The following is a 10,784-nucleotide window of genomic DNA, read 5'->3' as shown; positions in this document are numbered from 1 at the left end:
CTAGGCACCAGTGGTGGCTCATACCTGTAATTCTAGATACTCAGGAGCCTGAGATCTGAGGATCAAGATTTGAAGCCAGCCTGGGTAGAAAAATCTGTGAGACTCTTTTCAATTCACCAGTAAAAATCTGGAAATGCAGTCATGGTTTAAGTGATACAGTGCCAGCCTTGAGTGGAAAAGCTAAAGGACAGCTCCTAGAGTACACACACACACACACACACACACACACACACACACACACACACACACACACACACACACCTGCCAGCAAGCAGCAAGCATTAGAGTTTTTGGTCACCCTCCTTTTTCTGAATCCCACATCTCATTGGAATTTAATGCAGTTGTCTAGTAGCTCTAAATGTTTCCAAAAAAATTTTATGTACAGGGTTGAAGATTAAATATGGTTGCAGGTGCCTGTTATAAGTAGGTTCATTTGTTGTAATCTATCTCCAATATATCAATTATTTTGGCTCAGTATTAAGGGTCTATATCCATTACTCACATTGAGAGTCAGTGCTGGAATACTCTTTTCCACTAGAGTATTTTAGCCAAAGGGAAAGATCTTTTTCCATTTCAGTTGGCATTTTCACTGCATGAATCTTTAGGCTTTGTGAGTCTGCTTAGCTGCAGTGGAGAAGTTGCCAGTGGTCAAACATTTGTGGAGTGAAAGGAGTTTCATCTGAAGCCTAGAGATGAGGGGAAGGAAGGAAAGTGATGGAAGCTCTGACTTGGTTTCCACAGCATTATGAACTGGGAGTGGCAGCTGGTCTTATACATGTGCCTTGTGTACAGTGGCAGAGTCTGAAGGAATGAACAGGAAGTCTGAAAGAATGAACAGGAAGTCTGAAGGAATGAACAGGAAGTCTGAAGGCATTAACAGGAAGTCAGAAGGAATGAACAGGAAGTCTGAAAGAATGAACAGGAAGTCTGAAGGAATGAACAGGAAGTCTGAAGGAATGAGTCTGGCAGAGAGCAGGAACTCACTCTTCACACTACCTGTTGCCAAAATTATACTTATTTTGGCAGTAGTCCTTTTCTCAGATGTGACTATCCATATTTGAACTATATGGAGATCTTATTTTATGAAAGCATTTGAGAATTAATTCTTAAAGCATTAGCTCTGGTAAGAAACTATCCCAGAAGAGATAATTCAGCCACTTTTCTAAAGAAATGTTTTGAGTGCTTACCAGGGAGCTCATCAAATATCAGATGAATGTTTGCCACACAAAGCTATCAAAATAGGCCTAGAACACACAGATATAATTATACCAAGGATTCTTTGAAGACCCACAGTATTTCCTGAAGATAGAAATTATTACAGTTGTATAAGTAGAAATCCTTTAAAGTAATGAACCAACTAGCATATTTAAAAAGTAGAGACTTTCAGATTATTCTCCAGTTCAAAACCAAAGACTATTCTGGACCAAAATTATTCACTAGACTTTTTTTAAAGACTATTACAATGCTTAGTATGTTTTTTATTGAAGCATAATTTGAACCTCAAATAGTGTTTAGGGAAGTATAAAGTCAGTCATTATGAAACAATACCTTGTGTTTTAGTCTATGTCAGCAAGCAGTCAAAAACTTTTCCACCGTAAGATTTAACATAAAGTGATATTTTATAATAATTAAAAAATGTTTTTAGGTCTATAGTGGCTTTCTTTGTGACAGCAGAAGTTTAGATGATCACATTCAACTTTGTCATAATCAAAGAACTCACAGCATTTCCCTTATTGTTAGGAAGGCATTTTTTTTTCATGGCAGAAATCCTAATATGCCAATTTATAGTTTTTAAAAGAATTTTTTTTTGTTATTTTTTGGCGCTTACAAGGAAACCCCCCAATGAATATGAATTGATAAAGAAAGAAGATCATCTGGTACCAGGACTTTATTAGGCATTTCACTGGATACAAATAAACTATTTTTTTACACTAAGAACACAAATTTTATCAAAAAAATCACATTGACTGTTTAGAGTGAGGCATGAATTTTCTTTACAGCACGTTAAAGTATCAATGAATAGATCCTAAAAAAAAGAAGGCACATATCTATCTTGCTCTGGTGAATTTCTGGTGTTTAACAAAGGAAATTTCACCAGCTTTCAAATTCCCATCCTTTAGAAATGAAGCAAATCAACGCCATTATGTGCAAGCAGTAATAAGAGATGGAGACATTATACTAAGGAATATGGGTTTCCCTGCAGCATTCAGGAATTTTAAGGGAGTAGGTAGCTACCAAAAATATCCCAACCAAATCTGTAGATTCAAAGAATCAATCTTGGAAACAGTCTTTTTTTTTTTTTTTTTTTTTTTGCCAGTCCTGGGCCTTGAGCTCAGGGACTGAGCACTGTCCTTGGACTTTATCAAGGCTAGAGCTCTACCACTTGAGCCACAGCACCACTTCTGGCTTTTTTCTATGTGTGTGGTACCGAGGAATTGAACCCGGGTCTTCGTGCGTGCTAGGCAAGCACTCTACCACCAAACTCCTGGCCCTACAGTCTTATTTGAAAACATTTTTTTCCCAACATGGTTCAATTCTCTGAAAGCTGTTTTAGAATCCAGCTTATCGTTCTAGTAGCTTTTATTATGGGGAGTCTTGGATTTTCAACTTCTATAAAATGAACTACTATAATTTGGTGTAGCAAGTCTTCCTGTCAGATGCTAGTTTCTCAGAAAGGAGCACGTTTTACTTACCACTTGCTACCTGGCTTCTCTACTGTTGTGTGGATATAAAACACAACTGCCCTGTGTACTTTAGACACAGATATAATTCCACAGCAGAATTCATTTCTATGTTAACATTTTTTTGCAGTTACGTAGATGGCTGGCCATACTCTGATAAAAATAATTTTTAGATATTTAAGTAAGGAGAGAGGATAATTGATTAATTTGTTATCTCTCTGAAAGAAAAAAAGTTAAAACTGACCTTTGTACTAAGTACCGAGATACTGCTGCTTTCTAAGAATATTTTTTAACAGCTGAGTATGTTTTTGATAGTTCTAACTACTGGGGAATGTTAAATCAGAATCAATAGGTAGATTCTTCCACTCAAAATAAGCCATGGTAGAGAAAATTTGGATGCTGTGGACACTTGCCTTAATCATTTCATCTGTTTGTGAGTTGGTTTCTATATAAATCACTTGCATATCTACCAGGTGTCAACATTTTTCTTCACAATGAATACTGAGACTGCACATTTTCATGAGCTGTCTTGACAGAGATATGGAAGGGGGTAGACCTCATATCTTATAGGTAGCCTAAGTTGAAAAACATTGCGGCACTATGGATAGATAAGGTTTCCAGATTTAGGGGGAAAATACAGGTCATATACATTTAAGTTAGAGTTTTATATGAAACCAATGCACTGAGTTATTGTTGAAATTTGAACTTGACCAATGTTCTGTATTTTACTTGACTATAAAGAAATCATTGAAGATGAGTGGGGGGAAGAAAGTAAATTGATATCCCTTACCAAATTGCTAAGCCTGAAGAAGATTATAGGGGTTTTTGCTTTGTACATAACTCCACTTTAGGTCATTTGGCTGTAGGTTTTGTACTGGTGGACTATTTGTGGGGCATACAGAAGTGTTAGTGCTATCTACTTGTTTTATGAGAAAGAAACCATCGTTATGGAGCTTCATCAGACACAGCCTAGGTAGCTCATCTTACTTCGAAAGATCCAATTTCAAAATTGATAACTTGAACACATGATTTTTTTCATGGAAAACGTCATCAATGTAAAAAAGACCCATCATTACAGATTTCCATGCTGGGAGGAAACATTTCATGCTGAGTTATTTTGGTAGCTAGTGGAAATAAATGTAAATTTAGTAAGTTAATTGCATTTGATAACATCAATGATCATGGAAACTCAAAGAAGTTTTAAAGCATATACCCAATCAGATTTTTTAATTTAACAAAAAACAAATTTCTATTTAACTTTTAAATTTAACTTGTATCAATGAAACAAAAAATAACGATGAATTAAGGCTGGTAATAATGTGCCCTTTTTCTTTAGGATAACTTTTTAATTACAAGATACAATAATATACTCACTCACTAACAAGCACATAGTTTTGACTCATCCAAATATACATTTAGAACTAATAACTACAAAATAGTATCACTAATAAAATAAAAATTACACAAGTTTCAAGTGACTCAATCAACACCTTTTACAAATTGCACAGAATATATTATCATTGGATAATTGTTATTATTAGGAAAACAATCAACTTGGAGCATTATTGAAAACCATATGACACACAGGAACCATCAGTAAGTTGTGGCAAATACAGCACTTACACCACAGTGTCACTAAAACCTATTGAAAAAGACTAAAGTGTTGTAAAAATCAAATGCTTTGAAATCTTATTTAGTATACCCTGAGGGGCACTGTGCATGATTTTCTATTAACAATTTAAACATGAGAATACCAGTGGTGCTCCTGCATGAGTGAGCAACCAAAGGTTAGAAGATTCTGTCACTGAATACTTGTAAAAGCAGATGATCAGAAACCTAATGAAGACATGCATTTCCTGAGACTTCCAACTTTCTACTCTGGGAAGAAACTGAATGGGGATTCTGCCTGCAAACACATCAGAACCTCCATGGACTAAAAATGCTTTTAAGGGAAGATGTGCACTCATTTGTAATTTATATTCAAGTCTACCTCAAATTCTCTAACTTAAAGTGTAAAAAGCAATACCAAAAGACTCTTAACTGCCAGGCATTTCCTATTTTTAACATTTATTTTTTTCATGATTTTTGTCCTATTAAATATTTAGTTAACTTATATGTGTGCCTACTGAATAATTGATTTCAAGAGTTAAAAATTGCAAGAGAAACCATGTTTGGGATGATTAGGTGCAGCTCCACCTAAACTGAAAAGTGTGTTGTATTTGTGTGTGTGTGTGTGTGTGTGTGTGTGTGTGTGTGTGTGTGTGCATACACAGTTGCATCATGCCAAACATGTAGGCCCTAATACATTCACTGTTAGGTGGCACTCCATGATATCTGTTTTCCCAGTATGGCTGAAGGGATGGTTGAGGTCATCTTATAGATTATCCTAAGGCTTTTTTACAGCATGCCTCCTCATGTCTGTGTTCACATGACTATGGAGTAAGTAAGACAGGAGACACAAATGATGAAAGCAGAAGTGTTCTTTTTTCTCTTTCAAAATTGCTAACAGAGAAGCAAATGTTAAAATGATTATCATTTGCTTAGTTTCCCACATTGTACCCATTCTTTTGATTTCCTGCTGTTCACTGGGTAAAAGTTGGATTTTTTTTGCTTTATAGGATTTTTAACATAAAGCCTTCATAAACAAGCAAAACAAAAAGTAAACCAAGAGGTATTTTACTACCATCTTGGGGCTTTTTTTTATAGCCCTTGTACTTCAGGATCTCTGAAAGGACAGTGCCAAGCTAAGACACAGAAGCACAGACTGAGAGCAAACTCTGATTGCATATCATTACTTCTTATATTAAATGCTAATTATATATCATCGTTTCTCACAGCTTGCTTCTTCAGTGTGTTCAGGGCAGAGTCAATGAGCAGAACACAGCCAGAGGTAACATCTCACCATTTCCCTTCACAAGGAATCTCTTTCAGTATATTCTCTCATGACTTATTTCTATCGCTGTCCTTTAGATACTAAGGCAAGTCTGTTTACCCTCAGTGCCTGCTACATTAGTGCTGTGAACACATGGAAACTGCAACATTGGGTTGAAAGTACCTTATACCTAGCAAGGTTTCTGTGTGCATGTCAGTAATAGCAAGGAAAGGATTTCCGCAGTTAAGAAACTGTACAGGCTAATGCTTCATCATGTTTGTTCTTTCCAGCACCCAAATGGCAAATAGAACAGTTTATTCTATGCAAATAGTATAGAACAGCATCTGAGATCAAGAAAACACAAGAGTTACCTGTGTGCTGGATTCATTTTTATTAATAGGTTGAAGGATCTGTTTTTATGTCATATGTATAAGTTAAATTCTTATGTCAGTGCAAATGTGCTTGGCTAAAGGGAAAAATAATGAATAATAAGAAAGAAAATCTTCCCAGTGGACTAATTGACAGAGAACAAATTTCAATAAGTGATAATCCTATAAAAGGATTCACATTTCAGTCCACATGAAGATAAAAGAGATAGAAAGGCTATCACTGATAGGGAAGAGAAAATGATAAGAAGGAAAAAACTATATTTTGTAAATATTCAAGTAACAATCTAAATTTTGTCTACCAAAGTACTGAGGAAGGCCAAGTGATAATGTTATTACAAATATAGCTCAATATGGTTAGCTACTTTATGCTTAAAGATTTAATTACTTCATACACTATTAAGGAGTTCAGGCATAAAATTAAATCATGTAATATTATGACCATTTTTGTTTGAAAAGAATTTTACTGCTTGTCTATAATCCGTGTACTTTGTGTCTCTGCATCTGTCTACCTGCACAGAAATGGATATCTATTATATATAATGAATAGACTATATATATACTTACACAAAATTGGAATGTATAAACATGTGGCACGAGCACATGCATGTTACTTGGTTTACATGTATGAGATTTTCAAGAACACTTTCTTCAGTATAAATAATTTGTGTTCCTTTTCTGTAGTTGCTATTAAGTACTTTTATTCTGGTAATTTATATTCTTGGAATCGGTCTTATTCTTTTGTAATCTTCACATTTATCATCTTGAAGTGAACTTCCTATCCAAGTCTAAGAAATCAAATCTGTTTCCATTCAAATTAATTAACAGATTGAAAGCATGCTATGGGCCCACTTTGAATGGCACTGCATTTTTTCCCAGAAACTATTTGGGTTTGGCTGTGTTTAAACATGAAGATAAAACTGTAAAAATGTCATAATTGTAAGAATATCAGAAAATTTGCTAATAGTCCTGTGGTACACATAAAGAAGGGTAGTGTGCTCTGTCACAGATGGTTTTAAGATGTCAAATAATAAAATAATTTTTATTAGTTATAGTTCTGTTATCATTTTTAAGTACCTGTTTGGAAGAGTAACCATTGAACATGCCAATTTGTAAGTACAATGAGTTATTCACTATGAAGACACCAAGATTGATTCAACACTTAACCCTGTGTTTTCATTGCTCTTCCCTATGTATCTGAATTACTAAAAACTATGCTAGAGACACATTGTATGACATTTCTGCCCTCTGCCTTAATCTAATCTTTGAAATAGCCTAGAACCCAGAAGTGCTGAGATAGTGCAAATTTTAAACAACTCTGTTTATATCACACACCTTTCAAGAGTTTTCTTCAGATATTTTATGGATCCTTGTGATTTTTATGGAAATGGCTTCAGAAACACTGCTCTAACTCCTTTCATTTCTTTATCTTTCAAACTCAAATAGAAATTTCTTGCAGAAAATTTGTTTTTTACAAAATCTGAGATTTATAATTTTAAAAATTGTGAACATGGCCATTGGAAATGTTCTTTTAATAGTTTTTTTTTTTTACTTAAACACACTTCTTATAACTTGCCAATGACTAGAAGTGGCAGGTCATTGCTGATTAAGAGTGTACTGAATTAAAAGTTTGTTTACCTATCCCCCCTTCTCTGCTTTTTTGCTTATTTTTTGCTATGGAATTGGCACACAAATTCCTTCCAAAAAAGTTTTTACATTATGATTATATAGCTGCCTTACACTGAAATACTGGAACACAAGAATCACTGATGATGACCTCCAATATTACTGATGCAGGAAAGCTGATTTGATGCCTATTTTCTATCACCAAAGGTTAGCTAAGATGGCCAATTGCAAGTGATTACAGAATACTATACCAAGTCCCACAAAACAAGTAAATTTCAGTACAACAATGTAACACAGTAAGCTGGCATTCAACTGTTTTGAGACCCCACCACAGTATCTGATTAGAAAGAGCGAGCGAGCAAAAAAATTGAGTGGAAAGATTAGAGGGTATGGACAGCTTAGGAATTCTAGGTTGAAATAAGAAAACACGATCCAAGAGTCACTCATGAATTATACAGTACAGACTAATTTTGGAAAACAAATCCACGGTCCTTTGTTATGCCTAACACTAGAAGTAGATTTTGCTCACCAAATGGGAAATGAAATATTTATAGTAATGTAGATAGAATATGATGATAATCACTGAAGAAACAATTTCCCCCCATTCCCACCCACTTCCAGCCCTAATCCCCTTAGAGACTCGTGGAATGGGAAGATCAGAGAGCTTACAGAGAATATGCCTAATACAATGAGTCTTCTCTATCTTACTCAGGGACATTCCCAATAGTGATATCAGGTATCGGCTTCTCCTTCATCAAAGACATAGTTGAGCTTTATGACAGTGCTGATAAAATCACCGAGTTCTACAAAATCAGCAGTGACAATATTGATGCCGCTCTCTCCTGGCTTCTGTGTGCGGACCCACTGCATCATGGCAGGAAGTGCTCTGAGAAAGAAAGGAAACAAATTATGAGAAGGAAGGTACGTGGCTCACATCCTATGATTCTTAAACTTCCATTTCATTTTCCAATTTATTAAAAACAAAAAGAACAAATGGGCACTAGTGAATTCGGCAACACTACAGGTACCTTACAGGTACTTTCTGTATTGGTCCATCTGGACTCTCGGTCTTTGGAGATCTCAGAAACTATGTTTGTCTATAATGAAGCTTGCTTGCACATTCTGGTTTGCATAGGTATAACTTCACACCCTATAAAGCTATGAGGTGCTAAAGTGAGAAAAAATGTATGCACTTAACATTTATGATGAATCCACTACTGCCAGGAACTGTGGTAACTGTATGAGAATAAATACAACAGTAAATGCTCAAAAAATTCATTTGATGTCAGGCAGGTGGACAAGGAGGAAAATTATAATATACCACAACCAGTACTACTCTCTTCATTCCCACTTAGTGGGCCTCTATCAAGATTTAATTCCCACTATGGGTACTTGGAACACCTCCAAAATGTGAAAGATAAAATGATTCCTTTACCATATGCATATGTACACAAAGAAATTGACTAAAACCACATTGGGAGGATTCCAATGGTATACTTCCTTCACACAACTAAGTTACAGTTTAACAAAATGAATACCAGGAAGCCAAAACATGTTTTATCAGAGAGAACTAGGGAATCAAATGCTGGGAGGATAGCAAATACATAGAGAAAGGGTGGGCTGAGAACCATAATATTCATGTACATATGTGAAATATTGGGGTGGGAGAATGGTGGAAAGGACAAACGATCAAGATGAATTTTACTAAAAAACCTGACATATTGAATAGAAACATCTTGTACAATTGCTAAAAGTGTCTCCTTTTATAATATATGCTCATTATAAACAAATTTCATAGTTGGACAAAAGTAAATGGAGTTAAGTAATGTGTATCAGTGTGTGTAACTGGGAAAGTGTATTCTTATTTGTAACTTAAAGGCTTGAACAAAAGAAGGAGTTAGTCATCTAGCATTCCAGCTATTGTTGTGGACTAAACGTGCATCATACCTAAGCTTGAAGAAACAGACTGGGGAGGATGAAGTTAGAAAGACAATTCTTAAAACTGGTGGCTCCTGTGGGGAACAGTTGGCTACTGTGAGGGTTATAAAACACACTAAGAAAAATGTGGGGACTTTGGAGAAAATTGAGCAGAGGAAGTGGTATGATTTGACTTCCTGATAAAAGCACATTCATTGAAATGAGAGTATAGAGAAAAGTCACCCAGAATAGATTGGAAGAATGATCTCTAAGATATGAAGGGACTAGGAAAAAGATTTATTTGAGTAAAAGTGGAAGTGGAGAATAAAGGATGACAGACAGAAAAAAATAACACGTCCTAATTCATCAATAGACCCTGGTGTGTGTTTAGAGCAGAGATGCAGATAAGCAGATAATGTCAATGATGATACATAGTGTCTTGACAGCACAGTGGAGCAAAATTTTCTTTGACCTGAAAGAGGAAAGAAGAGAGGATTCTATGGTAAAAGTATACTTAAACTAAGACCAAAGAGATGGCACCGTATTAACAAGTTGTGCTGTAAACATATGTGGACATGACCTTCCAGAAAGACAAGAAGAAAGTGAGAGATAAGAAATAAGGGGCAATAGAGAATGATGAGTTTGATGACCTCCAGAAAATTGTAAGGACATTTATAAATAAGTGTTGAAAGGTATTGGAGAAAGCAGAGAGAATCAGATACTAAAGGGCCTAGAGAAATGTCTAGCAACTGAAAGCTGCTAACTAAGGGTTATAAATAAGGTGTTAACTAAGGATTTGTGATTTAGAGACAATAGCTTTCTTTCACTGTAGATAAACAAATAGAAGAGTGTAAGTCTTGGGGCAGAAATAACTATAGAGAAATTAGAACTATCGGCAAAAGAAAAAAATAGAAGTTATCCAAAGTAGAAAAGAAGGTAAATTGTCACTTTTTCAGATAACGTGATTGTATAAATAGAAAATCCCAAAGACAACACAAAAATATTAAACTAATATATGTAGTAAAAGTCTCAGAACCAAGAACCAAAATCAATCAAAATATTGGCATTAGCTGGGTGTGGTGGCTCATGCCTGTAATCCTAGCTACTCAGAAGGCTGAAATCTGAGGATCAGCCTGGTCACCAAAGGATCTGAAACTCTTATCTCCAATTAACTTCTAGAAAACAGGAAGTGGGGCTTGGCTCAACAGTAGGGTGGTAGCCTTGAGCTGAAGAGCTTAAGGACAATGCCCAGGCCAAGTTCAAGCCCCATGACCCCCCCCCCACACAAAAGCTTGGCATTAT

The 10,784-nt window shown here is 35.5% G+C and overlaps 1 protein-coding gene across 1 annotated transcript in view; it reads right to left on the bottom strand.

Moving 5' to 3' along the window:
- Positions 1-4,913: 4,913 nt before the first annotated feature.
- Plcxd3 (phosphatidylinositol specific phospholipase C X domain containing 3) overlaps positions 4,914-10,784 on the bottom strand; it is a 130,344-nt gene continuing 124,473 nt past the window's right edge. Inside the window, exon 3 of the mRNA XM_090331998.1 lies at positions 4,914-8,451. Within this exon, the coding sequence (XP_090188124.1) occupies positions 8,298-8,451 (154 nt within the window). The 3' untranslated portion in view covers positions 4,914-8,297. The remainder of the gene's footprint in view (positions 8,452-10,784) is intronic.

Source organism: Megascapheus bottae, chromosome 4 (genome assembly GCF_031878675.1).
Source record: "Megascapheus bottae isolate mThoBot1 chromosome 4, mThoBot2.hap1, whole genome shotgun sequence".
NCBI lineage: Eukaryota > Metazoa > Chordata > Mammalia > Rodentia > Geomyidae > Megascapheus > Megascapheus bottae.
Note: the sequence above shows the minus strand (reverse complement) of the source record. Positions and strands in the feature narration are given on the sequence as shown.